The following is a 17,257-nucleotide window of genomic DNA, read 5'->3' on the forward strand; positions in this document are numbered from 1 at the left end:
TTGTTAGCGTGAAAAAAGTACCTTGGGTGCGTCAAAAATAACCCCGCACGGGCGAGTGTGCGTCAAAAAGGGCTTGCGATGCGTCAATTCCACTCACAAGCGGAACCTTGTGTCATTTCTCCTTTTGTCGGGTCATGGTGCGTCGTTTCTTCTCTCTGCAGGAGAGCAATGTGTCGATCCGGTCAGCACTCTCGAGTCCGAGCAGGCCTTGCGTTGTTTTTACACGCCCAGCGGTACTTGAGCCGGAAATCCAGCCGAATGATAATCCGAAAACCACGCAGCGCGGGTTGTAATCTCCCAGCCTCCGTCAGCGATGCTGCACGTCGTTTCTCCTGCTCTGTGCATCAATTCTTCAGTCGCGTTTCCGGCGAGCATCGATTTTCAGCCGCGGAGCTGGCGGCGTGTCGTTTCTTCAGCCGCAGATCTGAGTTGCGTCGATCTTTTCCCCGCACCGCACTCTGTGCGTGGATTTCCTTTTCTTTAGGCTGCCAGCTTCTCCTTTCAGGGTCCCAGGAACTGGATGGGCACCACAGGGCAGAGTAGGAGTCTCTCCAGAGACTCCAGGTGCTGGCAGAGAGAAGTCTTTGCTGTCTCTGAGACTTCAAACAACAGGAGAGTTCTTCTCAAGATGGAGGGCACACAAAGTCCAGTCTTTGCCCTCTTACTCTGGCAGAAGCAGAAACTGCAGGATAGCTCCACAAAGCACAGTCACAGGCAGGGCAGCTCTTTGTCCTCAGCTCTTCAGCTCTTCTCCAGGCAGCGGTTCCTCTTGTTTCCAGAAGGGTTTCTAAAGTCTGTGGTTTTGGGTGCGCTTCTTATACCCAATTTCTCCTTTGAAGTAGGCTTACTTCAAAGTAAAGCATTTTTTGAATGTGAAATCCTGCCTTGCCCAGGCCAGGCCCCAGACACTCACCAGGGGGTTGGAGACTGCATTGTGTGAGGGCAGGCACAGCCCTTTCAGGTGTGAGTGACCACTCCTCCCCTCCCGCCTAGCACAGATGGCTCATCTGGATATGCAGGCTACACCCCAGCTCCCTTTGTGTCACTGTCTAGTGTGAGGTGCAACCAGCCCAACTGTCAAACTGACCCAGACAGGGAATCCACAAACACCAGAGTCACAGAAATGGTATAAGCAAGAAAATGCGCACTTTCTAAAAGTGCCATTTTTAAACACACAATCTTAAAATCAACTTTACTAAAAGATGTATTTTTAAATTGTGAGCTCAGATACCCCAAACTCCACATGTCCATCCGCTCCCAAAGGGAATCTACACTTTAATCAGATTTAAAGGTAGCCCCCATGTTAACCTATGAGAGGGACAGGCCGTGCAACAGCAGAAAGGACATATAAAACACAGTACTATATGTCCTACCTTAACCATACACTGCACCCTGCCCTTAGGTCTGTCTAGGGCCTACCTTAGGGGTGTCTCACATGTAAGAAAAGGGAAGGTTTAGGCCTGGCAAGTGGGTACACTTGCCAAGTCGAATTTACAGTTAAACCTGCACACACAGACACTGCAATGGCAGGCCTGAGACAAGATTACAGAGCTACTTATGTGGGTGGCACAACCAGTGCTGCAGGCCCAGTAGTAGCATTTGATTTACAGGCCCTGGTATGTCTAGTGTACTTTACTAGGGACTTACTAGTAAACCAAATATGCCAATCATGGATAAACCAATTACATACACATTTTTTAAAGGAGCCCTTGCACTTTAGCACTGGTTAACAGTGGTAAAGTTCCCAGAGTAACAAAAACAGCAAAATCAGAGTCCAGCACACATAACAACCTGAGGAACAGAGGCAAAAAGCAATCTGCTGGAACCCTGGGCCTAAGTTTTATAACATGCATTAGTCAGGATATGAAGACTAGGGGAGATTCTGTTTTTTCTGGATGCAAGACTTGTGTTTTTAGCCGCAGCTCTGCAGATAAATATGGCAGGTGGGCAATAACAGAATGCTGGTACAAAACAGGGTCCTTCACCTTATGCTCATTGTGTGCTCCAATTTTGGCTGACCCAGGCATTTGGCCTGCACCATATGTACTCTCTGGTGATTTTAACTTTAACGCATCTGGCAGTACTTCTGGGGGCCCAATGGGTATTTATGCCAGGTGCAAACCACAAGTGTGCATAGCCGTTTGGGGCCTGGAGAGAGAGGGAGGTCTGCTACACGATTCGAGTAAATTTAAAGCTTCTGATCCTGGCTAGTCCTATTATTCGGCTCCCTATGAATCTATAGCTTGAGGAACAGAGGCAAAAAGTTAAGGGGGACCACGCCAAGGATGAAAAGTCTAACAGGAACCCATGCCAGAATTACTTGTGTGACCCTGCTGATAGCAGAGCCTTGGACGATGGACTCAGTCACAAAGATGTCTCGCTGTGATGCTGGCTGGGCCCATAAACAAAAGTTTGTTCTTTGGTGTGTCAGGCAGATTGCCGCTGGATGATTTTTTGCACATAATGCACCGAAGTATGCTAGAGTCACACGTGACAGGGACAAGCCTGCAGTTTCAGGATCCTGTACACCTGGGAGGGAGCCCAAAGCAGGACTGGGTGAGCAGAGGTTTGGCAGGTAGGCACGCTGATCTGGGCCCTATTAAAAGCATTTTGGAACTGCCAGGGGCTTCTGAAAAAAAGAGTGTAATGGAACTGTACGGGGTTAGGAGAGAAAGCCAACCACCTTCGATCCTGATCCAACTTTGCAGCAAGAGGCCATGCAGGCTGCGACAACAGAATTTTTTCCAGTGGCTACCTACTCCCGTGAGCCTGGCCCCCATGTTTTTGCACGTCGGAGAACAGTGAGGTCCCGACTCTTGGCAACAATACCAGTGTTCTTTTTAGCCCGACTCTCCCTTATTGGGGCAATGAACTGTGAATGCTCCATCGTCTGCTCACTTACTGGCCCTACTGGCTCAAATCTTAGCAACAGGTTCTGTAGCTCCTGGAATGTTGGCAGAATGGGGCCCTCCAGAAAGGAACTCTGAGATGATGGGGCAGTCTGGGAGTAAATTCTTGCCTGGATTTCTCTAACCAGCAAACCAAAAATTTACAAATTCAGCTAGCAGAAGTTATTCGGCCTAGTCTCAGCAGCCAGGATACACAGGCCAGGGTAGGTGCAGCTGTAAGCCTAGAGGGAAAATTGAGCTGTCCTGATAAAAAGGGTTTGGAAGATAGTAACATTATAACTGATGGCACTAGCACATGTAAAACTTTGAACATCACTCATGAGGGAGGGAATATGTTTTTCTCCCTCACAGAGGGATCAGAGTCCACTCGCTTCAGACCCAGTGAGGCTGATTTCAGCACCTCCCTGTCTGGGGACATCAAAAATAGTTCTGTTATGGTGCTGGGGGCTACAGTTAAGTGCCGAAAACATCAGAGAACCTCAAAGGGAAAAACTGTTGTCTCTGCGACAAAGATAGGTAAAGCATTGCAAGCAACAGCAGCACTAAAATGGGACTACTATGGTACCCGAATAATACACCAAGAAGGGGGTAAGTTAGTCTTTTGCCACCTAAAGATGACAGCCATATAAACATCACTGATGTAGCCAGGGAGCTCTCATTGAAGCTTATCTATGGTTCAGTAAAAGAACATCAAGCAGAGACCCAGGTTCCAAGTAGAAGGGTCCGGCTGGCGACAAAACATCTATGAGGTGCCTTAAAGAAAGTAGCAAAATCTTGCACTGAGATTTGGGAAAAGCTTAAGGCCATTGAAGAGCGAGCTAAGACAGTTGAAGCTGATCCTGAAGGGTCAGGCAGAATCCCAGGAGGCACAGCTAACAGACATCATGTGGAAAATTGAGGATTTTGAAAACCACCAAACTTGGAATAACTTATTATTCTAGGCATGAAAGAGGGGGCTGAAGGCAATTACATTAGGCAATATTTGGTGTATCTCCTCGAAAGTGCCTTCCCTGAGATTTCATCCTGGAACTGGGAGGCTGAGGTCCAGAGAGTTCATAGATTCCCATTATTGCTCATAAAGCAGGGGCACTCGGAGTATGTAATGGACACTTTGCCCAGGGAAATCCTGGTTTATTTTTGGAATTTTTTACTCAGACAAGTTATCCTTTGAGAAGGCTCGTCCAGACTCCCAGACTCCCAGAAGTGATATAATGATATGTTGTTTTTTGTGCCCCACAACTTCTGTCACATTATTGTGGAGCACAGGTGGCACTTAAGACAATTGATCAAGCCATCCCAATTGGCTGGAGCAGAAGCTTTTTTATTAGCTCCTGCCCACTTAAAAACTATTGCTAATGGCAGGATCAGAACCTTCACCTCTAAGATACAGCCTAAGGAGCACCTGAGTAGACTGGCCCCACAGGGTTGAGGAAGCCCCAACAGGGGCATGGGCTGTGCTTCTTGGTCTAGCTGTGTTTGGGTGGGGTACAGGGAACTGAGGGGAATGAAAATCTTTCACGATGTTAAGCATGAGATGGTGTATGCCCTAGCGTTCTTTAATATAGGAATGGTAGCTAAAACATATTGCTACAGGGGGGCTGGTTGCTGATGGTTTTTGTTGATAGCAAATTGGTTTCCATTTTTTTCTCTCTTTCCTTTTTTTTGCATTGGGTGTGGTAGGTTGCCCTCCCTACCTTCTTTGCTTATAGCTTTATATATAAAAGAGGGGCTTTTTGTCTGGGAGATGGGGGAACAGGAGGAGGCACACACAGGGCTATCACCAAGTCCATGGTGGTCTGACTGCTTCATGCGGTTGGAGCAAGGGAGGGTTTTGTGGGGGGCAGGAGGGTGGAGTGTGACAAGGGGGAAAGGGGAGGGCCAGACACTTGAGGAGGAGTGGAAGGTTTGGATTCAGAGAATGAAGGGAGGAGATTGTTGCACACCAGCAGGAAACTTTCATGGAGAGACAATGGATGTGAGATGGCTGTTTCAAGCACATATGCAATTAAACTAGGTCCATCAAGTATCATTAAGGATTTGAGAGGGGCGATACTCAGTAGAGCGGGTTGTTGTATGTATTATCATCATGCCAAATCTGCGTATAGCCACTGTTAACATCTATGGACTGAATGATGGGCTGAAAGAACAAGAGTATTTCACCCATATTTATACTTTTTGATGCAAAACTGTGCAAATGCAGTTTTGAGTCAAAAAGAATAGTGCCGGCTTGTATCATTCCAGAGCACTAGCCAGGGGCCAAATTTATGGAATCATGCAAGCCAGCGCAAAGGGTGGTCTAGCGTCTGGGAAAATGACATTAGCCATGTGGGGGTGGTGGTACTAGGGAAGGGGGGTTTTGCACCAAAAATTTATGCTAGGCTGGCTAAAGGCAAAAAAAAATGCCTTTATCCAGCCTAGTGTAATTTCCTGATACAAAACCATCCATACCACATGGCTCCTGTTGTATAAAAGACAGAAGTCATGCCCACCACCCCAATGGCCAGCACAGGGGACAAGGGTCCCCTGGGCATGGCCATTGCACCCAGTGCCATGAAGGGAGGGGGCATTTTAGGCCCCCCACTGGCACTTTTTTTTTTTAAGTACTTACCTCTACTTACCCTACTTACCTGGGATGGGGTCCCCTCCATCCTCTGGTGTCCCTCTGGTGTGGGTGGGGGTGTTCCTGGGGCTTGTGGTGGGCACCTGTGGGCTCTTTCCATGGTGTTTGACCATGGAAATGGGTTCACAGGTCCCCTAGCGCCTTACCTGACCCAGACGTTAAATAATAGCATGAAGCAGGATTAGAGCAATCATTTAGGCCCGCCTCCCATGCACCATTTTTGCATGGGAGGATACATAAGGTGCTTAGAGACATTCTTTCGACAGGAACATCTACCTTACTTTTCATTGATGCAAGGAGGTTTCACGCATCCAAAAAATTACGTTAACTTTTATATTTTTCCGCTAGACGGTCTAGCGTCAAAATATAAATATAGAATTAAGTTTGCGCTGAATTTGAGTAAAACAAAATGACACAATTAGTGTCTTAAGGAACTCATATCAACAGGGCCAGCAGCAATCTGCTGGAACCCTGGGCCTAAGTTTTATAACATGCATTACTCAGGATATGAAGACTAGGGGAGATGCTGTTTTTTCTAGATGCAAGACTTGTGTTTTTAGCCGCAGCTCTGCAGATAAATATGGCAGGTGGGCAATAACAGAATGCTGGTACAAAACAGGGTCCTTCACCTTATGCTCATTGTGTGCTCCAATTTTGGCTGACCCAGGCATTTGTAATTTTATGTCAGTAGAGTTAGTGCTTTGGCCTGCACCATATGTACTCTCTGGTGATTTTAACTTTAACGCATCTGGCAGTACTTCTGGGGGCCCAATGGGTATTTATGCCAGGCGCAAACCACGAGTGTGCATAGCCGTTTGGGGCCTGGAGAGAGAGGGAGGTCTGCTTCACGAGTGGAGTAAATTTAAAGCTTCTGATCCCGGCTAGTCCTATTATTCGGCTCCCTATGAATCTATAGCTTGTTCTCAAAGTGTTCACAAGGAGTGCTCGGAGTTGGTCTTTTGAGAGAGGTCTCCTAACGGATCCAGCTTATATAGAACATAAAAATGAATGGATTCTGGAGTTTCTGGATTTAAATAGAGGAAGCACCTCTATTGAGGTGGTCTGGGATGCCTTCAAAGCAGGAGTTGGGGGGAAGCTCAGGGTTAGCCTGAATAGTCAGAAGCAGAGACAATCACTAATTAAAGATTTATATCAACATCTTAGTAAAGCCATAGCCCAGGTGGTTGCAGCAGTAACCATTGGGACAGACCCCTCTCTTACCCAACGACAGATAGCTATAGCCAAGGCAGGGCTCAATGTAATCACAGCCAAAAGAACAGCAGAAAAATGTCTTGCCAGAAGTCAGGAATGCTATGAATATAATGAAAGAATGGGACATGTCCTTGTAGTTTAGACTTGTCAAAAAGTGGGGCAGGATGTATCATTGAAATAAAAATTGACCAGGGGGACTTCGGTTTGGATCCTGAAGACATGTGGGAAGTCTTTCAAGTCTTTCAAGGGTATTATGGCAAGCTATATCAAGCTCAGCCCCCTCACAGGGGAAGGACATTTAGAGCAATTTTGAATCTGGAAGTCTCGGACAATGGAACCATCAACCATATTTAGCAGGTGATCATGATCCATGAGGCAATGGATGTAGCGAACAAGCCCATGAATGTAGCTCTGTTGGATGCAGAAAAAGCATTCAATAGAGTTGCCTGGGACTATCTTTGGAAAATCATGGGCTCATTCAGTTTAGGAGGCATTATTTTACGGCAGTCCAGGCAACTTATCACAGACCAGTGGCCCGGTTGCAATTGATGGGGAGCCAGTCTTGGCCAGTCTATATTGAGGGGAGACCAGGTAAGAATGTCCTCGTTTCCCAATGCCTTTTGTGATCTACATCAACTCATTCGTTCGCATGTTCGAAGCTAATCCAGCTATTCTGCCAGTTAGGCAACAGGGTTGAGAGACCAACATTTTAGCCTATGCAGATGACATAACAGTGGTAACTGCAAATTCAGATGTGACACTGTGTGTAATTGAGGAGAAGGTGGCTACGTTTGGCAAGCTGGTGGACTACTTGCTGCATAGTAACAAAACGCAACTGGTATTAAACAGCTGAATTGTAACCCAGGACTGGCGGGTGTTTGAGGAGGTGATTTACATAGGGGTCAGTATCATAGTAAAACTGGATCAGATAGTAAGATCATTGTTGCCCCGATCATTAGGAAGGCCAAAAGGGATTTTTATAGATGGGAAAATTTGCAACTATTGATTGAGAATTGAGGTAATATTGTTAAAATGCTATTCTTGCCGAATGTCCTGTATTTTTTTCGTGAAATCCTGTTGGAGTTTGAAAACTCCTGGTTTAAATGAATGAATGCCATGATCTCCAGATTTATCTGGCCTTATGGTAAAATAAGGATGGCGAATAGGTATCTGTCCCTACCAGGGGAAGAGAGGGGTGGGCCCGGTGGGTACTACCTAATCTCAAATTGTATTAATTAGCCGCTGTCTTTCAATACATGCGTTCTCCTGTAGAAAATAATAGTTGGGGATAAGGAAGGAGTATGTACCGTTTATTTATGAGCTTTTATTTGTGGTGGATGCCGAGGAGTGTTTGTTAAGAATGGTTGAGCCTTGTAATTTTATTTTTTTAAAGTGTTTTTCAAGATGTTAATGTTAGCCTTTAAGAACTGGGTTGGTTGGCGGAAAAAGGCCTCGCTAGGTAGGTTCAATTGGTACGTGCCCATACAGAGACGTATGCAACTCCCAGGCATCTACCAGGATGTTTGTCTGCTAAGGTGGGAAAGACAGGGGCTTGTGAAATTGGGGACATTTTTCCAAAAATCTCATCTGGCACCATTTGGGGAGCTCCGGGCCAGATTTGACATCAGTCCTAGATATTTTTTTAAATATCTACTAGTTTGTGACTTTTTGCACAAGAAAGCTGGGGACATTGCTGGATTTTCCAGAGCACCAATGTTAGATGTGCTATCAGGCAGTGAGGACTGTACGATTAGTCAGCTGTATGCTAGCTTGTGCTCCAATATTCCAGGGGATCTGGAGAAACATAGTACTAAATGGCAGCAGATAAAGTACTCCAGGGATCTCAGTTTTTATGAGTACCTAGAATTAAGCCACACTTTACTCTGCTCTTCGGATCTGCAGTCACAGCAATACAAAACAGTCTTTGATTTAAACTTTACTCCATCAAAGATAGCCAAGTTGGGGGGAGGGGGTACAGAGGGTATACACTGTCCACTGTGCCGAGCTTTGAAAGCAGATTTGATTCACATATTTAGTACATGCCCTCGGCTGGATGTACCCAGATCTGAGGTTTCCAAATTTCTGGGTGACATCCTCAATATCACTGTTGTTAAGACCCCACAAACTATGCTTCTTGGGATTAGGGAGGTAGGTGTGGATAGATGTGTGGATTCTTTGATATATATGGCCATTGCAGTATGTTGCATGTGTATTGCTTTTACTTGGCTGAACCCACAGCCACCCTCATTTCAGCAATGGGAAGGGCGGTTTTCTCCATCTTTTACTTGGAAACTGCATTGTATGAATGCAAGGGAAGAAAGGCCAGGGAGAAGGAGAGGAAAATATGGGGGGCACTTTCAGACTGGGTTTATGCTAGCTGGCTGGCCTCAGGCTCCTCCGCAGATTATATGCATCAGAGACTAAATGTATGCTCAACTATGTTATTTACAGGTATTCTCACACGTATGAGTTTAGCACTTTTGGATTAAACGTAATGGGTATTGGCTTCATTGAAAGGATTAAAAAAAAAGACAAAGAGTTTTTATAATCATTAAGCCTATGCCTGTTGGATTTGGCAACTGTTTTTCACAATTCTATATCCCTCCCTCTATGATTAAACAACATATTTTCTCATAAAAAAACCCTGCAGCATAGTTTGACAAGGGTTTTTCACAAGTAGTATGCTACTGCTATTTATGGAAGGGTTCTTCACAATCAATCACCCAGTACCTATGGGCTTTGAGTACTGGGTCTATGTGGCTTAGCATCAAGTAAAGAGTTGGGTTTTCATTCCGGATACCCAGCTTGCAAGCAAGCAAACAAAGGCTTCCACAAAGCAGTGCTTTAAATTCAAATATCTCCACAACATCTGGGCAGTTTTGGGTGTAATTTGTGGGACTTAAAAATGTGGACGCTCACTGACAAACCCATAAAGCACTCCAAATCCAGGAAAGATGACCAAGCAAAATCAGGGTCCAGTAGGACACAGGGAGGAATGCACACTGAGAATTTTGGGGCGGAGGGAACTCAACACAGATCCTTGCAGAGCTGATCCTCCCACTCAGCCTCACACTGTTGTAGGTAGCTCTTTGTCCTACTTACTCAGATGTGGACTCCTTTTTGAGGTGGCATTCTGCTCCAGAAGTACACTACCAGCTCCATGAGTTGGCTTCTTCCCTCAAGACAAGCCTGGAAAGTGAAGGCACAATGGAAGGAGATAACAATTTCACTATCTACTACACATATCTGTCAGTAGTGACACTGTTAGGAAGAGGAAAACAGGACGAGGCCAAGGCAGTCTTTGAACTTAAATTGAATCATCCATCAGGGTTCAATTGCTGGGCGTGCTTCACAAGCCAGATTACGAAATGCTCCTAGGCTTCCCTCAACCAATAAAAAAACAAATTGCCTCATCTTAATTCTCCATCTTGGAAATCTCTCCTCATGCACTAGAACACTACAAACACGCTTCATGATCATAGTCATGGAGAGCAAATATGCACCTGGCATACAGGATTCCACAAAGGACATGGTTGAAGGATCAAGGCAGGCCTTTTACTAGAAGACGGCAGTAGGCATCAATTCTATGAACTCAATAGGCAAAAAGGCACTTAGCAGTGGCTGACGTTGATTTGTTAAAGTGGCAATATGTAACATATTATTTCGTTTGTAGTGAACAAGCAAGCTCATCTCACTTTCCAAAGGTGTGTGAGGGGTTTTCTACCTGCCAAACTTCGAGAAAACTCGGCCTCTCCAGCACATTTTTCACATATATGTGCAAAAAAAAAAAGGATCTGAAAGGATACTTGTAAAGTAGTACTTTCAGTACTTTTAAGGAGTGTTACTAATCATTACTTTCTCCAGGGGTGTTACATATCACATGCCCCAAGAACATTTTGAGAACATGGCAGCAAAACGGTGAACTTCTCACACCTAAAGAAATATCTAAAAAGCTATAGATAATATAGGAAGTTCAGAAAATGCTATTTCACATTTCATTTCTATCCATCTTTTTCACCCTGTCCCTTCCAAGAATATTCCCGTTAATATGTTATTGCTAGGACCACGGCAATTATGTAATAGGAAAAGACCAAATTATGCTGCAGGGTGTTCTAAATCCTGCGGCAAAAAAGGTAAATTATGTAGCGTGATGCGGCACATTTTGCAATAGCATTAGTTCATTATTTAATCATTTTCTACACATGTTAATACTCTCTGGACAACATTTTCACCTCACTAGTAGCAATTTAACTCCCTCATATAGAAATAAGCAACTGAAAAATTGATGATCTGTCAAACTTTGTGAAGGGCCTTCCAATGTGCAGCAATACGTGACGCTGTGTTTTTAATAAAAGTTGATCTGTTTGAACACGAAGCAATTTTTTTTATAACAATCTGCAGATTATGGAGCAGATGATGGTTTATGTGGCAAATACGGCAAACCATAAACATGCAGAAAATACAGTGGTGGCAAAATCGCATATTTTTTAAGGGACCCGACAATTTCCTTGCAAGGGACAGGGTGGAAAAATAAAAAAATACCACAAACCTAGTGATCTGAGCCGTGAATCCTACTAGCTTCGTGTCGGAAAGCCAGTTGCAGGATGAGGCCTTTTCAGTTGCCCCTCGCAATGAGAAGGACTTACATTTTCTTCAGATTTACTTTTACATACTTGTTTGGTATCCCTAGTTCTATGAGAGAAAAGAGGATTTACGAAATGTAATTTCATTGTTGGTTGAAGATGATGGAATAGAGGATGGATACTTAGGGCATACTGCAGGTGACTCCTATCTTCTGGTAACTCAGGTGTCCTATAGGTAGTTCAATACCTTATTTGTATTAATTCAGGGAGAGAAGGCGGTCATATTTCAGTGAGAGGTCATTTTGGTCAGGACTATATGAAATGATACTGTAAGAGCAAAGGTAGAGCATAAAAAGTAATTGGAGATTACAAAGTACATTTAAACTGAAATTATGTTCCAAAATATCTATATGGCTATGAAAATCTATGAGCCTATTCAGGGATTCTCAGATTATTACTAGGGGAAGTCCTAAGGCACAAATTGCAAGTAGCATGCGAAGGACTCACAAATTACTGGGAGTGGAATCATCAATTGAGCAGCTGATTCTAAACATGCTCTATACAATCACAAGTTGCCAGCAGGGTCAAAACTTAGTCAATGAGATTCAGAGGTGTAAATCTCACATTTCAAAACTAAAAAACAATGGGCTGCAGGATGGAGGGGTGAGAAGTCCAAGGTTTGGGATTTGCTGTTTCCATGAGGAAAAGGGTCAGTACTGTATTGTGTTAGGTTGGCTACTGCCGCAGTGGGTGAAAAACGATAGGTTGGAATGCTGCCATGAGCGATTGCCACTGGTTAGACTATTTGCAAGAATTCACCCAATCACCTTTTGAGTGTTTGATTGCTGCTAGTATCCCGGGAAACTTGAGACTGCCACAGCTTTCTAAGCCTATTACTGCAAATGTCTGTGAATTCAAAAAAATAGTAAATTTACACCCATTCAAGAAGTACTTCAGTTGGTGTCAATTTACAATTTGTTTTCGTAAATCAGCGACTGTATGTATTTAAGTGTTTGCTGCAGAACTGAACAAATTAAAAGCTTTTGGCGATAAGAGAATACCATAGCAAACTCAACTCAGGGACCCAAGACCCAAGTGCCAAATTAAGAATGTATGTAAAGGTTGTCACACCCCAAACATCCCAACTGAAGATCACCCTAGTCATCCCACCTCAGCCTGGTAGTTCCCCCTGTCAACTCATGACTACAATCACGTACAACACAACAGCATGGAGTTGTTTCCCTGGGATCATTTACTGTAAATGTAGTCTCTGCTGCAAGAAGCCTCGATGGTAGAGATGACAAATGATTACATGTGGGCAGGGTTTCATGTTTCTAGCCCTTGCCTTTTGCAAATTAATTTATCAAGTGACTGACGGCCCATATACTAAGCTTGAATCGCAAGTAGAGGAGGGCATGCTGGCAGATTAATAGGGCAAGCCAAGTCAAGCCAGAGACAAGCCTAGGGTCTTGCTTGGCTCTAAGACTGCATGCACAAGCTGAGCCGTTAAAAACATTTTGCATGCAATAAAGATAATGTAAAAATATGATACAATCTCTTGAAATTAAAAAATGTGTATTTCTTTAACTTGTGGAAGCATTTCACCTTATTACACCAGATGATATCACTACATAGATGGACATTTATTAAAAGTGATAGTTTTTGGAAACATTTATGTCTTGCCTGCAATCACAATGCCAATAGTGAACTAAAATGTAAGTCACCAGTCATGTAAACCCTAAGCATAGCCAAGAGCAACATTACAGTCTAATAAAGCAATTATATGAGGTGCTTGCACAGTGAAAATCCTGAACTCAAGTATTTAAAAGTGTGCTCATATGTGATAATATAAAAGGAGACTCAGTGAAATAAAAAATTTGCCTAGGATCATACAATTTGTACAAGCAGGGAAGCCAGGATTTATTCCAGGTTATCTGATTTCACATTTTGAAACTCAGCCACCAGGTGGGTATCTCCATCTTTCTCCCTCTCTCTTTCACCCATTTACATTAAAGGTTACTGTTTTGGATTTCATTTTTTGCTCACAGACAGAAAATCGGACACAGAGATAGCAAACCCAAATCAGAGCCCCCATACCCAACTACCAAACCAATAATGCATTTATTTAGGATTTGTCACACCCCAAACAGCCCTCCCAGAAACCATGGCCCTGGCTGCCAGGGTCACAATGGGGAATAACATGTAGGTCCTATAATTTCCAAACCGTTCCCCTCACGTTTTGCTTGATTCAAGTTCTGCTTACACACAAGGTTTCCTCCTTCTTTTCTCAACAGAAATCTGTTCATGGAAATGCAAAACAGAAGCACTGGGGGCAATTCTGCATCTGGTGAACTTGTAATCAGACATGAAGGTGTTAGCGCGCCTTACCTTAATAATTAAACTTACAAGGGGACGCAAATAGGTAGATCAACCTTTTGACTCTCAATTAAGATGTTCCCACCATAACTCCAGTAAATGCAGATCAATAATTAATCAATATCATCAACAGTCAATGATAATCAATAGCATTAATGATTAATATGAGTCAGTAATTTTCACACACCATGACCTTTCAGTCATGGATAACCACACCTTTAGTAAAAGTTAGAATATGTTTTTCCCTATATTAACAATCCTAATGTCACATAAATTAATCTCAAAATCAAATGATAAACATACAAAAACAACAATGGCTGTCCAAACCTGTGAAAGAAACGCAATCTAATCAAAGCTTGAACTATCACACATTCTAAGATTACAGTGCAAATTAATAACAATAATATTTGCGCAAACTATATCACATACATTTAGATTCAGCAAAGGAAAGCATCAAACGTTTGTCCCTGTCACAGACTTTCATTAGTGAGAATCTTTAACTAACACCAGATTAGCATCAGCATGTTGGGCTTCGTGCAAAACAATTTAGCAAACATAAATTTGGAAAACATCTAACTATGGCTCTATCAAACAGTGCGGTTGGTACCTAGAAAGAAAAAAAGGCAAATAGGCATAACATACACATGCGTACAGGAATACCTCTCATTAATTGGATTAGCAAGCTAATATAGTCTTCATTAGCAGGACGTCAGTTCGGTCAGCAAGGCATCAGAATTCCACGTCAAAGTTCAGAAAATGCAAAGTCTTTGAGCAATAAAGTTAAGCACGTCTCTTGTCAAGATGCTCAAGAATGTACGACCTTTCGACGAGCAAGAAATTGAGCAAATGTCTGTCTTCCCTTTGTGCAGTCCGGCTCATTTAGATTTCCTAAAACTACTACCCAAGTCCCTATTGGTCAAGGGATCGCATGTTCACACTTTGTCCAATAAAACTAAAACTTCAAATCTATGCCGTCTACCACTACTCAGTTCACATGTCACTGCTTGGCTTCTCCTGTAATGTCCTCATCATCCGGCTCATCAGGTAACAATATTGTTGCAGCTTAGTCAGTGTCTCAATTGTTCTCCTCCTGAGAAAGTCAGTCTCACACACATTACACACATATTGTTACATTTAGCATCTTCTAGCAATCGGTTCTCATGAGAAGGACTTGTAGCTACAAGCACATTTAGACATGGAAAATCACAGTTAAATTCTCTAAGACAGCCATTTTATTAATCGTTAAGAAATACAGCTTGACATGAGGCCGTGCAACTAGGCCAAGAACTCCCCTGAGTTAAGGTCTGCAATTAATAAAGCTCATACATGATATATAACTCTTAATATGACATATTACTACATTAATCTAACATATACTCAACGTTTGATAATAATAAACCATTAATAGGTATACTTTGTGAACATTGGTGGCCACTCATCGTTATCACGTTTTCAAATGCGTGAGTTATTTTTCTACGGTATTACATGTTCTACAGAAATCCAGTACTCAAAATACATGAACTCTCATTAAAAAATGTTATTAAAACACCTGCGCTAGCAGATGCATGTGGCTCATAGATTATTAAGGTTCGCACGTAGAAGAACCATTGTTTTCAGATAGATATTAGTTCGTCTGTGCCCTCAAGAAAGCTACATGACAATCCTAAGAAGGTTCATCCTTGTTCTTTCCTAATGTTTCACGACAGCTAACATGGAAAGAAATAATAATGCTTGGAGAAAGTTTCATTGGAAGAAAGTGATGCAATGCTGTGTTGAATGAGAACATACCTTATTGATTCTGACAGACCAAAAGCAATAAACACAGCTAGAAATCAACACCATGTTATGTTGTGTTATGTGTATTTGTAAAGCGCACTATTACCTGCGTGGGTATCCTGTCCCTGAGCAAGTGTGTGTGCCTAGCCCTGTCTGTAGTAGGTTAAATAACTGAAAAGCCAGGTCATCAGCGAGGAGGACGAGGTTCTGATGTGATGTGGTTTTTACCTCCTAATAGTATTTTTAATTATTGCCTTGCTACTAGATGATTTTCATTGTTTGAAGTATTCAATAGCCCTCTCTCTTACATTGTATGCACTTTGTTTAGGTAGAATAGGCCCTGTAGGGCCTATGGGACCCAAAGGAGACAGTGGAAGTCCTGGCTTAAAGGGTGAACCTGGAGCTGGCGGAGCTAATGGACGTGCAGACCCGACAGGTAGGACAACATTATAAATCGGTGTGTCCAGAGATGTATTTGAATGAAAGACATCATGGGCTAGACGACAGAAGCTTGAGTTGCGTATGATGTCACTTAAAATCCCATGGTGAGTTAAATCTAAAATGTATACTAAGTGGTGAGTTATGTTTTCAGTCAACTGAATTGACCAATTTGAGGCAGGTTAAACTTCTTTGTCTGCAACTTTCATAAGTAAGAGCTTCTAGAAAGCAGAGGGTCTGAGCTCAGGAAGGCTTTTGTCCCAGCAGTGGCTCAAATATGCGAGCCATTCACATCTTTTCACACATTTCATGGGTTAAAGGAAGTGTGAAGGAAAAAAAATAATTGTGCATGGTGGAAATCCTGCCAGGGAGTCGATGATAGTCAGAAAGTAAAACTGAGGGGCCTATTTACTAGGAATTGGCATAGGGCAGCACCGCAAGCCTTTCTGCTGCACAGCCCTATGGTAATTTTAAAGGGCAGAAATGAACCATGCTTACAAGATACAGAGCATTTCTGTCCTTTTCCCCTGTGCTTGCGCACAAATTGAGGCCTATCGCCAATGCAGGCAACGTTGAACCATGGTGCAAGGGTGTCTGGTTGTTGGCAGGATTGTCACCTTCCTGCACAAAAACAATCCAGAGAGGCATTTTCCTCTTTCTATGTGTGCTGCAGAATGCAACACACATAAAAAGAGAAAACAACAAGGAGAAATAAAGATATTTCTCCATGCTGCACATGCCCTGGGGAAGCATGCAGTTCTGATGTATTCCCACGTTTACAGATTCTTGTAAATCTGGGAAAGTGTCAAAATCCAAAGGTGCTGCATGGTAACACCCACAGCACCACCCATGGTATGACTCCCTGACGAAGTGTAAGGCAACGCAGCGATTTGCGCTGCGTTGCCTTACACCATTTCTACAAGGCCACGAAAAAGGCCCACAAAATGGCTTTGCGTGGCCTTGTAGCTATGGGTCTGCACTATGCGCCACCAATGCATCACAAAAAGTGACGCACTGGCAGCACATGGGGCTTGTAAAGATGCTCCTGAATGTTGAAAAGGCAGAGTACAGCACTATTTCTCAAAGTCACTATTGTAACAATTCAATTAAAAATCTAGATTAGTCATTCACCTTTATGTACATCATTTAATTATATTTGATGAGAACGTTGCACCTAACCGAAAGTAAAAATAGACTTTTAAAATTGCTCCTGTTTGACAAAGTATAAGAAAGCACTCTGGGTGCAACTCACATGTTTTAAAGGTAAACATTGGGCGTCTGGGGCTGCAGTCTCCCATTTTTCACAGATCTTCATTAACCTTGGGCTGAATGGGCCTTACATC

At 43.1% G+C, this 17,257-nt stretch overlaps 1 protein-coding gene across 2 annotated transcripts in view; it reads left to right on the forward strand.

Moving 5' to 3' along the window:
• The window catches only part of MARCO (macrophage receptor with collagenous structure), a 202,095-nt gene that overhangs the window by 88,923 nt on the left and 95,915 nt on the right, over positions 1 to 17,257 (forward strand). For both annotated transcript variants that reach the window (XM_069224337.1, XM_069224338.1), the window contains exon 11: positions 15,805 to 15,912. In XM_069224337.1, coding sequence (XP_069080438.1) covers positions 15,805 to 15,912 — 108 coding nt within the window. The remainder of the gene's footprint in view (positions 1 to 15,804; positions 15,913 to 17,257) is intronic.

The sequence above is a fragment of the Pleurodeles waltl genome, chromosome 3_1 (genome assembly GCF_031143425.1).
Source record: "Pleurodeles waltl isolate 20211129_DDA chromosome 3_1, aPleWal1.hap1.20221129, whole genome shotgun sequence".
In the NCBI taxonomy this organism is placed as follows: Eukaryota; Metazoa; Chordata; class Amphibia; order Caudata; family Salamandridae; genus Pleurodeles; species Pleurodeles waltl.